Consider the following 19,235-nt stretch of genomic DNA (forward strand, 5'->3'; position numbering starts at 1 on the left):
TAAACTTTTACTACCACTTCTAATATTACTGGCTCACTTACCTTCGTAGTTGATCCCATCCTTTCTCATTTCTCTCTTTATTATTTTCTGTTTGTTTTTGTAGTCTTCCCAATCTTCTGATTTCCAAGTGCTCTTAGACACTTTATAGGCTCTCTCTTTTTCTGTGATACATTTCCTGACTTCCTTTGTCAGCCATGGTTGTCTCCTCTCCCTCCCCTGGATAATCTTTCTTTTCTTTGGGATGAACCTCTGTACTATGTCCTCAATTACACCCAGAAACTCCTGCCATTGTTGCTGTACTGTCTTCCCCACTAGGCTCTGCTTCCAGTCGATTTTCGTCAGTTCCTCTCTCATGCCCATGTGACTACCTTTATTTAACTGTAACACCATAACATCCGATTTTGCCTTCTCTCTTTCAAACTGCAGACTGAACTCTACCATATTATCATCGCTGCCTCCTAAGTGTTCTCTTACTTTAAGATCTTTTATAAAGTCTGACTCATTACATAGCACTAATTCAGAATAGCCCTTTTCCTCATCCATACAGGGAGTAAGAATCTCATACCTGTTGGACAAAGATCAAGGGCTGAGGCTCCTCCGCTCCTTGAGGCACACCTGAGCACCCTGGGGTTATAATCAAGAAGCCTCGGCCTGTGCAATTATCCAACAATTGCCTTCGTTGGTCAGAGCATTGACCAAAGGAGTTTGGGACATCATGTTTCTGCTGTAAGAGACATTGGTGAAGCATTTCTCGAATACTGCGTTCAGTTCTGGTCACCCTACTGTTGGAAAGATGTTGTTAAACTAGAAAAGGTTTAAAACAGGTGAGGTGCCAGAGGACTGGAAGGTTGTTCATGTTGTCCCCCTGTCCAAGAAGGGTAGTAGGGATATTCCGGGTAACTACAGACCAGTGAGCCTGACGTCAGTGGTGGGAAAGTTGCTGGAGAAGGTACTCAGGGATAGGATCTATTTATATTTAGAAAAGAATGGGATTATCAGTGATAGGCAGCATGGTTTTGTGCTGGGGAGATCGTGCCTTAGCAACTTAGTAGAGTTATTTGAGGAAGTGACCAAGTTGATAGATGAAGGGCTGTTGATGTCGTATACATGGACTTTAGTAAGGCGTTTGATAAGGTTCCCCATGGTAAAATAATAGAGAAAGTGAAGTCACATGGTGTGTAGGGCGTTCTAGCTAGGTGGATAAAGAACTGGTTGAGCAACAGGAGACAGTAGTAGTTGAAAGGAGTTTCTCGAAATGGAGAAAGGTGACCTGTGGTGTTCCGCAGGGGTCAGTACTGGGGCCACTGTTGTTTGTGATCTGGAAGAGGGCACTGTTGGTATGATCAGCAAGTTTGCAGATGACACGAAGATTGGTGGAGTAGCAGAAAGCATAAGGGACTGTCAGAGAATACAGGAGAACATAAATAGACTGGAGAGTTAGGCGGAAAAGTGGCAGATGGAGTTCAATTCAGACAAGTGTGAGGTGATGCATTTGGGCAAGCCTAATTCTAGAGCAAATTATACAATGAACAGAAGAGCCTTGGGAAAAGTTGATGAGCAGAGAAATCTGGGAGTTCAGGTCCATTGTAACCTGAAGGTTGCACAGGTGGATAGAGTGGTCAAGAAGACAATATAGTATGCTTGCTTTCATTGGACGGTGTATTGAGCATAAGATTCTGGATCAGTGGTGCTGGAAGAGCACAGCAATTCAGGCAGCATCCGAGGACAGGCAAAATCGATGTTTCGGGCAAAAGCCCTTCATCAGGCACGTCGATTTTGCCTGTCCTCGGATGCTGCCTGAATTGCTGTGCTCTTCCAGCACCACTGATCCAGAATCTGGTTTCCAGCATCTGCAGTCATTGTTTTTACCTCTTACTATTGAGCATAAGAGCTGACCGGTCATGTTAAAATTGTACAAAGATATTGGTTTGGCTGCATTTAGAACACTGTACAGTTCTGGTCACCACATTACCAAAAGGATGTGGATGCCTTGGAAAGGGTGCAGGGAAGGTTTACGAGGATGTTGCCTGGTATGGAAGGTGCTAGCTATGGAGAGAGGTTGAATAGGTTAGGTTGGTTTTCATTAGAAAAAAGGAGATTGAGGGGGGACCTGTTTGAGGTTTACAAAATCATGAAGGGTATAGACAGGGTAGATAGAGACCAGCTTTTTCCCAGGGTGAAGAATTCAATAACGAGAGGTCACGTTTTCAAGGTGATTGGTGAAAAGTTTAAGGGGGATACACACGGCAAGTACTTTCCACAGAGGGTGGTGGGTGTTTGGAATGCGTTGCTGGCAGAGGTGGTAGAGGCAGGCACGGTAGATTCATGACCATTGGTGTTCCACAGGGGTCAGTGCTGGGACCACTGTTGTTTGTGATATACATAAATGATCTGGAAGAGGGCACTATTGATATGACCAGCAAGTTTGCAGATGACACGAAGATTGGTGGAATAGCAGAAAGCATAAGGGACTGTCAGAGAATACAGGAGAACATAAATAGACTGGAGAGTTAGGCGGAAAAGTGGCAGATGGAGTTCAATCCAGACATGTGAGCTGGACAGATGCATGAGTAGGTGAGGAGCAGAGGGATACAGCTGCTTAGGAATTGGGCGACAGGTTTCAACAGTAGATTTGGAGCGGCTCAGGCTTGGAGAGCTGAACGGCTTGTTCCTGGGCTGTAAGTTTTCTTTGTTCTTTGTAGGCAGCAATCTAAAGTGAACATAGGCCCTTTAAAGAACAAGGTTGGGGAAATAATGGGGATTAGGGAATAGCAGGTAAGTTGAGCAAATACTTTGCATTAGTCTTCATAGTAGGAGACATGAATAGCATTCCAAAATTTCTAAGTAATCAACAGCCAAAAGGAGGAGAGGAAATAAATACAATAACTAATATTAGAGAAAAATTGGGAAGGAAACTAATGGGGCTAAAGGCTGATAAGTCCCATGGAACCTGATAGGATACATTTTAAGATATTGAAAGAAGTCGCAACCGAGATTGTCGATGCACTGGTATTAAGCTTTCAGGAATCCTTTGATTCTTGGAAAGTCCCAGAGGATTAGAAAGCTGCCACTTCTGTTCAATAAGCAAAGAAGGAAAAAAAAATTGTGGGTCAGTTAGCTTAATGTCTGTTGTAGGGAAAATGTTAAAACCTAAAGGATGTAATATTACAGCATTTAGAAGTGCATATTTGTATAATCAAGCAGGGTGAGTGTGGCTTCTTGCAAGAGAAATAATGCCTGACTAATTTATTAGAGTTCTTGAACAAGGTAACTAGCAGGAGAGACACAGGGAAGCAGTGGATGCGATGCACTTGGATTTTCAGAAGGTGTTTAATAAAGTACCACACCTTTGGCTTCTTCATAAATAAGTGTGTTGGAGATAGTACATAGCGTGGAGAGAGGATTGGCTTAATAACGGAAGACATAGAGTTGGGGTAAGCAGGGCAGGTCATCTCAGAAAGCAATCCATAAACTACATAAAACATGACAGCGCAGTATAGACCCTTCGGTCCTCGATGTTGCGTCAACCTGTGGAACCAATCTGAAGCCCATCTATCCTACACTATTCCATCGTTATCCATATGTTTATCCAGTGATCATGTAAATGCCATTGAAATTGGCGAGTCTACTACTGTTGCAGGCAGTGTGTTCCACGCCCCTACTACTCTGACTAAAGAAACTACCTCTGACGTCTGTCCTATATTTATCACCCTTTAATTTAAAACTATGTCCGCTTGTGCTAGCCATCACCATCCAATGGAAAAAAAGCTTTCACTGTCCACCCTATCTAACCCTCTGATTATCTTGTATGTCTCAATTGAGTCACCTCTCTACCTTCTCTCTCTATTGAAAACAGCCGCAAGTCCCTCAGCTTTTCTTTATATACCAGGCAACATCCTAGTAAGTCTCCTCTGAACCCTTTCCAAAGCTTCCACATCCTTCCTATAATGTGGTGACCAGAACTGTATACAATAATCCAAATGCAGTCGCACCTGAGTTTTGTACAGCTGCAGCATGACCTTTTGGTTCCAAAACTCAATCCCTCTACCAATAAAAGTGAACACACTGTATGCCTTCTTAACAGCCCCATCAACTTGAGTGGCAACTTTCAGAATCTATGCACAAGGACATCAAGATCTCTCTGCTCATCTACAGTACCAAGAATCTTACCATTAGCCCAGACTCTTATTGCTGTTGCTCTTTCCGAAGAATCACCTCTCACTTTCCCGCATTAAACTCCATTTGCCACCTCTCAGCCCAGCTCTGCAGCATATCTATGTCCCTCTGTAACCTGCAACATCCTTCTGCACTATCCACAACTCCACCGACCCTCGTGATATCCGCAAATTTACTAACACATCCTTCGACGCCCACATCTGGATCATGTATAAAAATGACAAACAGCAGTGGCCCCAAAACAGATCCTTGCTGTACACCAGTAGTAACTGAACTCAAGGATGAATATTTCCCTCAACCACCACCCTCTGTCTTCTTTCAGCTAGCCAAGTTCTGAATCAAACCGCTAAATCACCGTCAATCCTGTGTCTCTGTATTTTGTGCAATAGCTTACCATGGTGAACCTTCTCAAATGCCTTACTGAAATCCAAATACACCACGTCAACCGCTTTACCCTCATCCACCTATTTGGTCACCATCTCAAAGATCTCAATAAAGTTTGTGAGGCACGACCTACCCTTCACAAAACCTTGTTGACTATTCCTAATCAACTTATTTCTCTTTAGGTGATGATTAAATCCTATCTCTTTACCCACAACTGCAGTAAGGCTCACTTGTCTATAATTACCAGGGTTGTCTCTACTCTCCTTGAACAAGAGGACAACGTTTACTATCCTCCAGTCTTTTGGCACTATTCTTGTAGACAATGAAGACATAAAGATCGAACTAGTGGAGTACCACAAGAATCAGTGCTAGCGCAACACTCACTTCGAATAAATAGAAATGACTTGAATGAGAAAAGTGAATGTACTCTTCCTGAGTTTGTGAATGGCCTGAAAAAAAACAGTTTGGGAGGCCAGCGATGAGGATTTAAAGGATGGATGTGGACAGGTTAAGTGAGTGGGGAAAAAATCTTGGTAGATAGGGAGTAATGTGGTGGAAATGTGAGTTTATGCACTTTGGCTGGAAGAATAAATAAGTTGACTATTATTCAAACGGAGAACTGAATATTCAACTGGCATTGGATGCTGTCTATTTGGCTGATACCTGGTGTGGAGGGACCGTCTTAAAGAAGTTGGATTGGAATTTAAAAAGTGACCTTATTGAACCATGCAAAATTCGTAGGAAACTTGACAGGGGAGTTAGAGACAAGTTGCTTCCCCTTGTGGGAGTGTCTAAGACCAGAGATCATAGTCTCTGAATAAATGGTCTCTCACTGAAGAGACAGATAAGGAATTTACTTGCTGAGGGTATTAAATCTGTGGAATTCGCTACCGCAGAAGGTGGCTGAGGCTCGGTCCTTCAGTGTGTTCAATGCTGAGATCAATTTTTCAGTCAGGGAACAAAGGTTATTGGGAAAAAGCAAAACAGTGGAGTTGAGGATTATCAGATCAACCATGATCCCATTGAATGGCAGAGGAGCCCTCAAAATGCTAAATGGCCAACTTATGCTAAGCCTTATGGTTTAAACTTCCTCAGAATTCTAGCTCGCTCCTTGTTCAAGAATTTAGCTGTAATTCCAAGCGGATGGGCGCTCCCAACCATCCTGAGATGGCCATGGTTTTCACCACGATCGCGACTTCTCCAGAAGCAGCCCAGCTCAGCTCTTCATCGCCCTGATGGCTTGGATCCTCCAGCTACAACTTTTTCCAAACTCTGGGGACAACCCTGTGCACTGTTTAGTCAGTCAATTACTTTGAAGGCACAGAAAGAGCTGCACGCTGGGATTTATTTCCTGTAGCCCACCTGCAGTATTTCACACCGTGATCCGAGTTTAGATGCTTCTGCGTCTTTTACAAGGGTCTATCTTCTTTATTTTCCTTGCAATTTTCCCCAAGAGCTCCTTCTCACTTTCATTCTCACTACTGTTTATCAAATCGTGTAGTCATACCAGTGACATGACTTTGTATTGTTTTAGACTTTTCATCTTCAGCATAATAACCAAAGATGTATACATACGTACTAAATGTATTCATATCAACTAAATATCTGTAAATAAGATACATATGTTAATTTACTACCAGTAAGTCTCCATACTTGCTTCCAAACTGAGAATTCTAACTACTTTGCAAGAAGCCAATTAACAGGAATGAACAAAACTAAATGAAGTTCAGGATTAAGAGAATCAGATTTTAAGTAACAATGTAAAAGGAACTTAGTGAAAGAGATTTGTTGTTGAAATGAGACAAGTTGTCGATGGAGAATGTAATCAGTGTAAATGTAGTTTAAAGTCCTTTCTCGGTGAACAATCTTCAAGCTCACCCTTGACTTTGTGGCAGATATAGGCGGCAAACCAAATACGTACTCACTCAACCCTCGAGCGACAAGTCAAAATACCTAAACAGAATTAGGTGGTGCCAGGATGACCAGTAGAACGATAAGCTCTGCCCAATCATGGTGGAAATTTGGGCCCCAGTAGCTGCAGCCATCTACCTTCCCCTCCCTTTTAGTTAGGTCTCCATGACATTGTGGGACCAATCAAAATTGCTGCTTCACCGTGATGGAGAGGGAGTCAGTGATTGGGAGGAGCTGGGGAGAAGCAGGATCACTGCATGTTCTGTCTGTCTCAAATCCAGGGGCAATCATTCTCTGGTGTTGCCTCCCCATTTCTCCCACCAACCTCCCCCTCCCCCTCCCCCTCCCCCCCCAAAAAAAAACCCTTCCATTATTGATTATTTTATTGAGTGTTTGATTGGGACAGTTTTCCCTGGGCAAAGTCACCCACCATCCCTGTATAATTGAAGTACTGGTCTTTTTAATGTAGTTTCAAGCTGTTTGCTTCCTCAGAAATTTGAAGGTTCACTTTCCCTCTTGTTTAAGGTGTGATTCAAAAGGAAAAAGCTCTGAAACCGGGATTAGTGTCCCTACCTGAATATTGGACAAGTCATCTGTTCAAGTTGTGGATTGCACACAAGCACGCGCGCGAACAAACACACACACACACACACACACACACACACACACACACACAGGCAGGGGGAGGCAGAGATGCACAGGCACACACACACAGGTCAAGACACAGGCAGAGATGCGAAGGCAAACACAGACACGAACAGACACACATCATACCAAGTGGTGCTTGTTAAACTGTTAAACTGCATGCTGTAAGATTGATGTAAAATCTAGACCAGCAGTACAGTGTCACTCTGCTGGTAAATGAATTCATATAGTCTTTTGTGAATGTGGTTATATATGTCCATCCTTCTGTGGTAGTGACTTGCTGTTAAACTATCGTCTCAGTGTGTGTTGCCTTATTGAGTGTGTTGCTGTTAGTTGGCGTTATAGTTGCTCCTTGTGCGATATAAAGTTGCATTGTGCATGTCTCCTCCTCGTGTCACGGTGAGTTACTGTTACAGCTGTGCGTGGGATGTTGCATTGTGGTCTTGTGTAATGGATTTGTCGTGTTAACCTTGTACTTCAGGCTGGTGATAATGTGTGTCAACCTCTTTCAGCATCACATGAGGTATCAGCACATGCTGAAGAAGAAGTACGTGTGTCCACACCCATCCTGTGGCCGGCTTTTCCGACTTCAGAAGCAGCTGCTACGGCACACAAAGCACCACTCGGGTATGTACCAGCAATCGCGGGTGGGCACGGAATCAATAGTTGGCTAGTGTGAGGGAGGGGGTGGAGTGTCGTTGCCAAGTGTTAAGGCCTGAGTCTGTATGGAACCCTGTTTTGCAGACTGCGAGAGGCTCTGTTTTCAGGTTCATATTCTGGATCCTGCATTATTCAGAAGCTAAGCAACCAAGGCAGAAGTTGCACAGATGTCATTGGAATTATACTGAATTATACCACATTCTAACCCATTCGGTCATTTCAGTCCAAGTCAAAATGAACTTAATCAGCAATGAAATCAACCCCACAGCCAGTGCGGTAGGATCGTGTTATGTAACTGAACTAGCCATCCAGTAGACTAATGATCTCGATAAATCGTGGCTGAAGAAATTTGTTAATTTCAGTTCAATAAATAAATTCAGGAGAAAAATCTAGGACCAGTAATGATGACAGTGGATTGAGATAAAAGCACATTTACCTCATTAATGTGAGGGGAGAGTATCTGCTGTTTTTACTCAGTTGGACTTCCATGTGATTCCAGACCACAGTGGTGTGGTTGCTCTTGGTTGCCCTCTGAAATAGGCCAGCAAGCCACTCAGTTGTACAATCCCTGCAGAAGACTACGGCGCCCAACATTAATCTAGGCACTGGTATCAGAACTGAGAAAGGAATGCCTAACCTCAGCGATTCGTTCAAGTTGCCCTCACGTTCTGGGGGGGTTTTGCGTCAATCTCAGGAGCAGTTGGTCTGCAGATCAGTAACACGCGCGGGCGGCACGGTGGCACAGTGGTTAGCACTGCTGCCTCGCAGCGCCAGAGACCCGGGTTCAATTCCCGACTCAGGCGACTGACTGTGTGGAGTTTGCACGTTCTCCCCGTGTCTGTGTGGGTTTCCTCCGGGTGCTCCGGTTTCCTCCCACAGTCCAAAGATGTGCAGGTTAGGTGAATTGGCCATACTAAATTGCCTGTAGTGTTAGGTAAGGGGTAAATGTAGGGGTATGGGTGGGTTTCGCTTCGGCGGGTCGGTGTGGACTTGTTGGGCCGAAGGGCCTGTTTCCACACTGTAATCTAATCTAATCTAATCTAAAAAAACCTACTGAGACATGCCTTCCAGCCAAAATCCTTGGCGCCTGCGTCATCCCTGGGAATGTCTTCACTGCAGACCCACGTAGTCTCATTATTGTCAGGAGGCTGAGGGGTGACCTTACGGAGGTTTGTAAAATCATGAGGGGCATGCACATGGTAAACAGACAAGGTCTTTCCCCCTGTCTTGGGGCAGTCAGCAACTAGAGGGCACAGATTTAAGGTGAGAGGAGAAAGATAGTAAAAGAGACCCAAGGGGTAACTTTTTCACGCAGTGTGGGGTAAGTGTACGAAATGTGCCGTCAGAGGAAGTGGTGGTGGTTGGTACAATTACAACATTTTCAAGGAATCTGGGTGGGTATATGAAAAGGAAGGATTCAGAGGGATATAGGCCAAGTGCTGGCCAATGGGACTAGATTAATTTAGGATATTGGGTTGGGATGGACAGGTCTGTTTCTGTATTGTACAGCACTATGACTCTAAACATTAGGTAAAATGTGGGCAGGGAAGCCCAACTCCTTTTCTCCCACCCTCTCTTCCCTATTACTGGCTCAGCACTCCTCCATGTTGAACAGTACTTGGAGGAAGAGTGGAGGGTAGCACGAACCAAATGTGTTCTGAGCATGGGTACTTCATTGCAAGAGTGGTTTGGTGGCACCAATATTGAGTAACCTGGCTGAATCCTGAAGGATCTATCTGTCGCATTAGATCATGAGAGAGCCAAAATGAGAGAAAACATAGATGAGCTTGTCCCCAACAAACTACGACTTGCAGATACTTCTAATGATGATGGAATTGTTTGGAGCCTGTGCTTGTGGACAAGGAGTCCTGTCTTTACACTGAGGGCCCCGTCCTTCATATTGTGTGGCACTGCCAATACATTAAATAGGATATAACAGATGGTGCATCTCAAAGCTCAGCAGCAGAAAGGTTACCTCCACAGCCCATAAGTTTCTGGCTTTGGCACATCCTTTATTCCATATTGCCATCAAATGGTGGTGGGAAGGGGGGGTGGAGCGGGGATCAATCCTAATTCAGGCAAGTGTGTGGAAGGGGCTATCTGTAGTATCAGGCAGAGTTTTAGAATGAGCTGCCAATCTGATGAAGGTACAACACAGGACTACATGTCAGCTGAACATGTAGTCTTTCTTTCTTTCTCTCTTTCTCCCCTCCCTGTTTCTCTGTCTCAATCTCCCACTTTCCCTTTCTCCCCTCCTCTCCGCCCACCCCCCTCTCTCCGGCCACCCCCCTCCCTCTCTCCGGCCACCCCCCTCCCTCTCTCTGGCACCCCCTTCCCTCTCTCCGGCCCCCTCCCTCTCTCTGACCCCTCTCTCTTTCTCTCCACCCCTTATTACCCCCTATCTCCTCCACTTACCCCCTTCCTCCCCCCTTTTTCTCTCTCTCTCTCTCTCTCTCTCTCTCTGTGTGTGTGTGTGTGTGTGTGTGGATAATGGGTGTTGCTGTTAAGACTGGCACCTGATTTACATCCCCAATTATCCTGGTACCAAGTGGGTTGCTGGGCAGTTTCACAGTTGAGAGTCAGTCACATTGCTGCGGATCTGTACCTACATCTATGCTAGACCAGTAAGGATTGCGGCTTTCCTCCTTTCGAAGGCCATTGGTGAACCAGATGCAGTTTGGCAGGAGTCAATGATCTTTTCATGGTCATCATTACTGAGCTTCTAATTCCAGATTTATCGATTGACTTGAAATTCCACCAGTTGCTGTGGTTTGAACCCATTTCCCTGGAACATTCGCTGTTTTACGAGTTCAGTGACACTGTGACTACTCCACTATCTAAACTCAATTGTATGCTAATGTCAGGCAAGTGAACAGGTCGGTTCAGGACTCTCCAGTTCTGCCACATCCAGTCATGAGTGCTAATAGGAAATCTTCATCTCCAGGCTCCCATTCCTGTTAGATGGACTCCAGGACCAGTGCAACCATCATCCACCAGAACAGTAGAGTGGATGATCCACCTTAACTCCTCCTAAAATCCTTGCTGTCACAGAAACCCGATATCTTTTCTTGGATCTGCCCTTCCTGACTCCTCGCTACACCGGCACGTTCATGAACACATAGAGCAGTTTCTCTCGCCAGACGAGTCTGAACTTCAGCTGTTCTTTCCCTTTGTCCCCTCCTCTGCGCCGATATCCCCACCCATCCTTGTTTCACCAGCTGACGTGGAATGGAATTAGCGGCGCCCCAGTGTTGAAACTTCATCGGTTGCAATATTCAGACTTGAAATTGATGCCTGTATGCTGACTTTGTTTCCCTCTGTATGACCAATCATCATTCTGTGTTGCTGCAGTCATCTCTGCTGCTTGTCTGGCATGATATTCTCTCTGTCCCTTGCCTGTTGTCCTTGATCATTCTGTTTGTGTCTGACAGATCAGCGGGATTATATCTGCGAGTATTGTGCCCGTGCCTTTAAGAGTTCTCATAATTTGGCCGTTCATAGAATGATCCACACAGGAGAGAAGCCGCTGCAGTAAGTACCAAAGACTTGTGCAGAGTTCCAGAGCTCAGTTTCCCTCCCCCGACCCCACCATCCCACTCTCACTCTCTCTTTCTGCCCCTGAACCTGCTGCCATTTTCATTCAACCCTGTTATTTCCATGCACTCTCTCCTTCCTACTCTCTTGTAAGTTCCCCCTCTGTCACCATGTCCTCCCTGCTTTGCACCTCCTTTCTCTTCTGGTCACCACTGTTGCCCAGTCTGCGCCAACCCCTTTCGCTTTTCAGCTCCTCTCTAGCTCAGCATTCTGCCTGTGAAACCAACTCCCCCCGACCCCAGCTTCCAATTCTCCTTCATCGTCTACCTTCTACAATAACCTGACCACAATAGGAAGGATGTTATTAAGCTGGAACAGGTGCAAAAGAAGACTTACAAGGATTTTACTGGGGTTTGGGGAGTTTGAGTTATAAGGAGAGGCTGGGTCGGCTGGGGGAACATCTCCAGGACACCCGCACAATTACCCCATTGCCCCATGGCTCAACATTTCAACTCCCCCTCCCACTCTGCTGAGGACATGCGGGCCCTGGGCCTCCTCCACCACCACTCCCTCACCAACCGCCGCTTGCAGGAAGAACTCGTCATCTTCTGCCTCAGAACACTTCAACCCCAGGGCATCAGTGTGGACTTCACCAGTTTCCTCATTTCCCCTCCCCCTCCACCTTACCCCAGTTCCACCCTTCCAGCTCAGCACCATCCTCATGACCTGTCCTACCTGCCTATCTTCCTTCCCATCTATCCACTCCACCCTCCTCTCTGACCTATCACCTTCATCCCCACCCCCATCCACCCATTGTACTCTTTGCTACCTTCCCCCCAGCCCCACCCCCCCTCCAATTTATCTCTCCACCCTGGATGCTCCCTGCCTTCATTCTTGATGAAGGGCTATTGCCCGAAACGTCGATTTTCCTGCTCCTCGAATGCTCCCTGACCTGCTCTGCTTTTCCAACACCACTCTAATCTAGACACTGATTTCCAGCATCTGCAGTCCTCATTTTTGCCTTGGTCTTTTTTTTTCAGTAGGGCATATCAGGTTGAGGAAGGACCTTACAGACATTTACAAAATCATGAGGTGAATAGGCAATATTTCCCCAAGGGTAGGGTAGAGGGCATAGGTTGTAAGGTGAGGGGGGTGAGATTTAAAAGGAATCTAAGGAGCAACTTTTTGCACGCAGAGGGTGATGCGCGTATGGAACGAGCTGCCAGAGGCAGTGGTAGAGGTAGGTTACAGTTGGCAGACATTTGGACAGAAATGTGAATAGGAAAGGGTAGAGGGATATGGACCAAACTACTTCATGGGCATGGCCAAATTGCGACGAAGGGCCTTTTTCTCTGTGCTGTATGACTCTGATTGGCTTCCTGCCCCCTTCTGCCCTCCGTATCTCGAGTGTATAGAGTCATAGAGACGTACAGCACGGAAACAAACCCTTCGGTCCAACCCAATCTAGTCCCACCTGCCAGAACGCGGCCCATATCCTTCCAAACCCTTCCTATTCATATACCTATCCAAATGGTGCAATTATATCAGCGTCCTCCACATCCTCTGTGTGAAAAGGTTGCCCATTAGGTCTCTTTTATATCTTTTCCCTCTCACCCTAAACCTATGCCCTCTAGTTCTGGACTCACCGACCCCAGGGAAAGGTCTTTGCCTATTTACCCTATCCATGTCCCTCATAATTTTATAAATCTCTATAAGGTCACCCCTCAGCCTCCGATGCTCCAGGGAAAACTGCCCCAGCCTGTTCAGCCTCTCCCTATAGCCCAAACCCTCCAACCCTGGCAACATCCTTGTAAATCTTTTCTGAACCCTTTCAAGTTTCACAACATGTTTCCGATTGGAAGGAGACCAGAATTGCAATATTCCAACAGTGGCCTAACCAATGTCCTGTACGGCCGCAACATAACCTCCCAACTCCTGTACTTCGTACTCTGATCAATAAAGGAAAGCATACCAAACGCCGCCTTCACTATCCTATCTACTTGCGACTGCACTTTCAAGGAGCTATGAACCTGCACTCCAAGGTCTCTTTGTTCAGCAACACTCCCTAGGACCTTACCATTAAATGTATAAGTCCTGTAAGATTTGCTTTCCCAAAACGCAGCACCTCGCTTTTATCTGAATTAAACTCCATCTGCCACATCTCAGCCCATTGGCCCATCTGGTCAAGATCCTGTTGTAATCTGAAGTAACCTTCTTCACTGTCCACTACACCTCCAATTTTGGTGTCATCTGCAAACTTACTAACTGTATCTCTTATGCTCATATCCAAATCATTTATGTAAATGACGAAATGTAGAGGGCCCAACACCGATCCTTGTGGCACTCCACTGGTCACAGGCCTCCAGTCTGAAAAACAACCCTCCACCACCACCCTCTGTCTTCTCCCTTTGAGCCAGTTCTGTATCCAAATGGCTAGTTCTCCCTGTATTCCGTGAGATCTAACCTTGCTAATCAGTCTCCCATGGGGAACCTTGTCGAATGCCTTACTGATGTCCATATAGATCACATCTATCGCTCTGCCCTCATCAATCCTCTTTGTTGCTTCCTCAAAAAACTCAATCAAGTTTGTGAGACATGATTTCCCACGCCATTGTGACTGTCCCTAATCAGTCCTTGCCTTTCCAAATATGTGTACATCCTGTCCCTCAGGATTCCCTCCAACAACTTGCGCACCACCGACATCAGGCTCACTGGTCTGTAGTTCCCTGGCCTGTCCTTACCACCCTTATTAAACAGTGGCACCACGTTAATCAACCTCCTGTTTTCCAGCACCTCACTGTGACTATCGATGATACAAATATCTCAGCAAGAGGCCCAGCAATCACTTCTCCAGCTTCCCAGAGTTCTCGGGTGCACCTGATCAGATCCTGGAGATTTATCCACCTTTACCTGTTTCAAGACATCCAGCACTTCCTGCTCTGCAGTATGGACATTTTGCAAGATGTCACCATCTATTTCCCTACAGTCTATATCTTCCATATCCTTTTCCACAGTAAATACTGATGCAAAATATTCATTTAGTATCTCCCCCATTTTTGCGGCTCCACACAAAGGTCGCCTTGCTGATGTTTGAGGGACCCTATTCTCTCTCTCGTTACCCTTTTTGCGTAATGTATTTGTAAAAACTCTTTGAATTCTCTTTAATTCTATTTGCCAAAGCTATCTCATGTCCCATTTTTATCCTCCTGATTTCCCTCTTAAGTATACTCCTACTTCCTTTGTATTCTTCTGAGGATTCACTCCATCTTTCCTGTCTATACATTACATATGCTTCCTTTTTATTAACCAAACCCTCAAAATTCTTTAGTCATCCAGCAGTCCCTACACCTACCCAGCCTTTCCTTTCACCCTAACAGGAAGATACTTTGTCTTGATTCTCGTTATCTCATTTCTGAAGGCTTCCCATTTTCCAGCTGTCTCTGTACCTGTGAACATCTGCCCCCAATCAGCTTTTGAAAGTTCTTGCCGAATACCATCAATATTGGCCTTTCTCCAATTTAGAACTTCAACTTTTAGATCTGGTCTCTCCTTTTCCATCATTATTCTAATAGAATTATTGTCGCTGGCCCCAAAGTTCTCCCCCACTGACACCTCAGACACCTGCCCTGCCTTATTTCCCAAGGGTAGGTCAAGTTTTGCACCTTCTCCAGTAGGTACATCCACATACTGAATCAGAAAATTGTCTTGTACACACTTAACAAATTCCTCTCCATCTAAACCCTTAACATTATGGCAGTCCCAGTCTATGTTTGGAAAGTTAAAATCCTCTACCATAACCACCCTATTATTCTTACAGATAGCTGAGATCTCCTTACAAGTTTGTTTCTCAATTTCCCTCTGACTATTAGAAGGTCTGTAATACAATCCCAATAAGGTGATCATCTCTTTCTTATTTCTCAGTTCCACTCAAATAACTTCCCTGGATGTATTTCCAGGAATATCCTCCCTCAGCACAGCTGTAATGCTATCCCTTATCAAAAACGCCAGTCCCCCTCCTCTCTTGCCTCCCTTTCTATCCTTCCTGTAGCATTTGTATCCAGGAACATTCAGCTGCCAGTCCTGCCCTGAGCCATGTTTCCGTAATTGCTATGATATCCCAGTCCCATGTTCCTAACCATGCCCTGAGTTCATCTTCCTTCCCTGTTAGGCCCCTTGCATTGAAATAAATGCCGTTTAATTTATTAATCCTACCTTATCTCTAACTGCCCTGACTGACTCGCTTCTGTTCTCAACTGTACCAGTCTAAGATTGATCTCTTTCCTCACTATCTCCCTGGGTCCCACCCTATCACCTTACTAGTTTAAATCCTTCTGAGCAGCTCTAGCAAATTTCCCAGATATTACTACTCTCGAGGACCTCCTTTTTAAATTCCTGCCTAGCTCTTTGTAATCTCCCTTCAGAATCTCGACCTTTTCTCTTCCCATGTCGTTAGTTCCAATGTTGACAATGACCTCTTGCTGGCCTCTCTCCCCCGTGAGAACATTCTGCACCCTGTCTTGATCCTGGCACCAGGGAAGCAACACACCATTCTTCTTTTTCGCTGCTGGCCACAGAAACGCCTGTGTGTACCTCGGACTAGAGAGTCCCCTAACACAATTGATCTCTTGGAAACCGACGTACCACTCGTTGCATTAGAGTCAGTCTCAATACCAGAAACTTGGCTGTTCGTGCTACGTTCCCCTGAGAATCCATCACCCCTCCATTTTCCAAACTGGCATACCTGTTTGAAATGGGTATATCGAAAAAAGACTCCTGCACTAGCTGCCTACCTCTCTTACCCTTCCTGGAATTAACCCATCTATGTGACTTTATCTGCCATCCATCACATACTGTTGCTGTTGCAAATTCCTCATTGCTTCTAACTGTCTCTCCAACCGATCCATTTGATCTGATGAGATTAACAGCCAACAGCAATTATGGCAGATATAATCTGCAGTAACCCTTCAATTCTCTTTAAACTGCCCCATCTGTCAAGAAGTACATATCCCTCTATTAAAGGCCATTTTTGTTCTTTCACAATCTACAGTCCCAGAAATTAACCCCGTCTTATTCATTTACAAACACTACCCTAGGTTAAATTAATAGTTATGGCTTATATTTTAAGTTTAATCAAGAGACAAATCTCCAAAAACACATAATCAAAAAAAAACCCACTCCACTCACTACTGCAGATTCTCTGTAGGCTACACTTAAAACAACGGTTAACTTATTTGATTCTGTGCTGTGAACTTCACCCAACAGATTCTCCAAGATTAGTTGGGAATTTCAGTGTTTGTTAATTTTCCCAGATACACTCCGTTGTCCAGTGATACATGAATTCAAACGGCAAAGGCAGTAACTGTTCAGATTCTCTCTCTCTCTCTCTTCTCTCTCTCTCTGTCTCTCTCAATGACCTCACCATGTGCTTCCTTTGTCTGTTCTTCTCCCTTTTAAAACGGCTGTTCTTTTGACTTCTTTTTTCCAAAGTTCCAAAGCAATGCAACAGCATATAAAACAGTTATTGCTGCTCCTGGAATTTGGGGAAATCACCTCCAGCACCTAAAATACTTAAAAAAAAGGAGCATCTCTTACATCCAGAATTTTTTCCCGTCCTCCATCTTGGATTACCCAGCTAACCAGCCTCTCTGTCCTGTCCCTCCCTCCCAGGTGTGAGATCTGTGGCTTCACCTGCCGACAGAAGGCCTCGTTGAACTGGCACATGAAGAAACATGACGCGGACGCTAACTACCAGTTCTCCTGCAACATGTGTGGGAAGAAGTTTGAGAAGAAGGACAGCGTGGTGGCTCACAAGAGCAAAAGCCACCCAGAGTTGGTTATCGCCGAGGCTCTGGCGGAGAGTGCGGAGTGTACCGTTCTGGACCCTTGCAGTGCGCCCTGAGACAGACTCGTGCCATTTGGAACATGCCCACCCCTTCCCCTCGATGTGACAGAGGAAGGGGCGGGTACCAGAGAGACAGACAGACAGAGGAGGAGGGAGACTTTCCTCAATTCAACTTAACCGGTGTACATGTGTGGATCGGAAGAGGGGCATCTTTATTCAAACCCAGACACCCTCCCCTCTCCTGGCCCAACCCGTTGCTCAGACGGCATCCCCAAAAGCCTCCCCCAGAGCCGTGGAGAGACCTCCAGCCATAGCCCTGAGTCCTGTTGAAGCCCCCTCCCAACGCCTGGATCGTTCTCCTGGGCAAGCTGCAGCAGAGATAGATGGACCAGGCTTGAAGTTTACCACTGCGTTCGCAAGGCAGCTTATCAACTGCCTGGAGCGTCACTAGAGTAAATCCAGAGCATGTCACAGTGTGTGTGCGTGCAGACACGTGTGTATCTTGTACTCAAGGAGATGAGGCATCTTGCATAGGATCAAAATGGATTCAGCGTAGGGAGACGGGAAGTCCAAACCAAGGTTTTTTGCCTTTACTGATTGCTGTCAGGTGATCTCACTGGGTGAGAGGGTGTGTGGAAATGAGCTAAGGGTTCTGCTCCTGATCACTGGGTTGGCCAGAGACAAGAAATGGGCCGGGGTCTATCAGCTCATACTTGAGGAGGGGCTTAGGGTTCTGAGTGCTCGCCTTTCCAATGAAAGGGCAGGTTGCTGAGGAAGCAGCTCCAACACGGCAAGGGAAAGGTATTCTCCCAAGCCGCCAATACTGTTGGTTCAGTGCTATGGGATCCGAGGCCCTCAGAGGCTGGGTTGGCCGTTGGTTGAGAGGATTGAAAGACAAGCATCCCATATTGTACCCCCATCAGAAAGTAGTGATGTTGCCACTGAGACAATGAGAGGGAGAGCATTTAGAGAAAGACATGTTGGCTGTGGGGGGGGGGGGAGAGCTGAGTGTCTGTACACACCGAGTGAAAGGTGTCTGAGCACGGTGGTGAGTCCCAATGAAGTGGGGTCTGGGTATGTACACATGTTCATATAAACGTGTGCTGCACAAGAGGTGATGGGGTGAGAGCACCGCTGAATGCTGGTGAGTCCTGAGGCGTGGCTGCGGTGGGTAACAAGCTCGTACCAGACGGTTATTGAGAATTGCTGCACGAGGTTGTGTAATTGAGAGAATGTGAAAAGGTGTGTGTGAGTGTGCACGTGAAAAAGCATGCACAACGGTGAGCCTGTTCGTGCATGTTTGTGTGTGTGCGTGCGTGCGTGCTGGATCGGAGGTCTCTCTGCTCCTGATGGTGTAAATACCTGTAGTGAAGTGGGCCTGTAGTCAGACCCTATTGGAAGGAGTTGATGGCTGTAGTTGGATTTATACTGAGCTGGAAATCGCGGGGGTTTTTGTTACTGTTTCACGTTATGGATTGCATAGATGAAACCATTAGACTCCACTGTGAGCACTGTTTAGTAGAAATAAATCTGTATAATTAACTATTAAAAAAGAGCAATAAACACAGTATTTTCTTCCATTGTGTTGTCTTTTTACGGGTCCTGCTCTATGTGCATGTCTGTACTCTGCATATGCATATCCCATTTGTGTGTTCTGTACATCTGTGTCCCTTGGATCACTGATTATAGACTCTACATGCCCACTTTCCTCAGGTCCAACTGTGTTCATCTCTGTTTGTGCTCTCCACAATGTTTTTGTCTACTGTTTTTCCATCTGCTTATACTTGCTGTAACAGCCCATTGTAAGTGAAAAATAAACTGAAAGAACTGTGGATGCTGTAAATCAAACAAAAACAAAAGTTGCTGCAAAATCTTAGCAGGCCTCGGTATCTGTGGAGAGAAATCAGAGTTAAATTTCGGGTCCGGTGATCCTTCCGCATCACCGGACCCAAAATGTTAACATTGATTTCTCTTCGCAGTTACTGCCAGACTATTGCATGTACTGTGTGCACGTGTCTGTATTCCTGTTTGTTGGAATTTTTTGTGCGTGCTGTTATAGTGTTGCTATTCTGTATGTGACCAT

The 19,235-nt window shown here is 45.6% G+C and overlaps 1 protein-coding gene across 2 annotated transcripts in view; it reads left to right on the plus strand.

Annotated features, from left to right (window-relative positions):
- LOC122544083 (uncharacterized) overlaps nt 1-18,732 on the plus strand; it is a 72,394-nt gene extending 53,662 nt beyond the window's left edge. The window contains exons 11-13 of one of the 2 annotated variants that reach the window (XM_043683093.2): nt 7,629-7,743; nt 11,208-11,307; nt 16,978-18,732. In XM_043683093.2, the coding sequence (XP_043539028.2) occupies nt 7,629-7,743; nt 11,208-11,307; nt 16,978-17,209 (447 nt within the window). In that variant the 3' untranslated portion in view covers nt 17,210-18,732. Of the gene's footprint in view, nt 1-7,628; nt 7,744-11,207; nt 11,308-16,977 lie in introns of those variants that run through there. The other variant, XR_015753990.1, reaches the window with a different exon arrangement.
- Nucleotides 18,733-19,235: the final 503 nt, after the last annotated feature.

The sequence above is a fragment of the Chiloscyllium plagiosum genome, unplaced genomic scaffold (assembly GCF_037043375.1).
Source record: "Chiloscyllium plagiosum isolate Xiang-an unplaced genomic scaffold, Cpla_swu_hap1 HiC_scaffold_40, whole genome shotgun sequence".
Lineage (NCBI taxonomy): Eukaryota > Metazoa > Chordata > Chondrichthyes > Orectolobiformes > Hemiscylliidae > Chiloscyllium > Chiloscyllium plagiosum.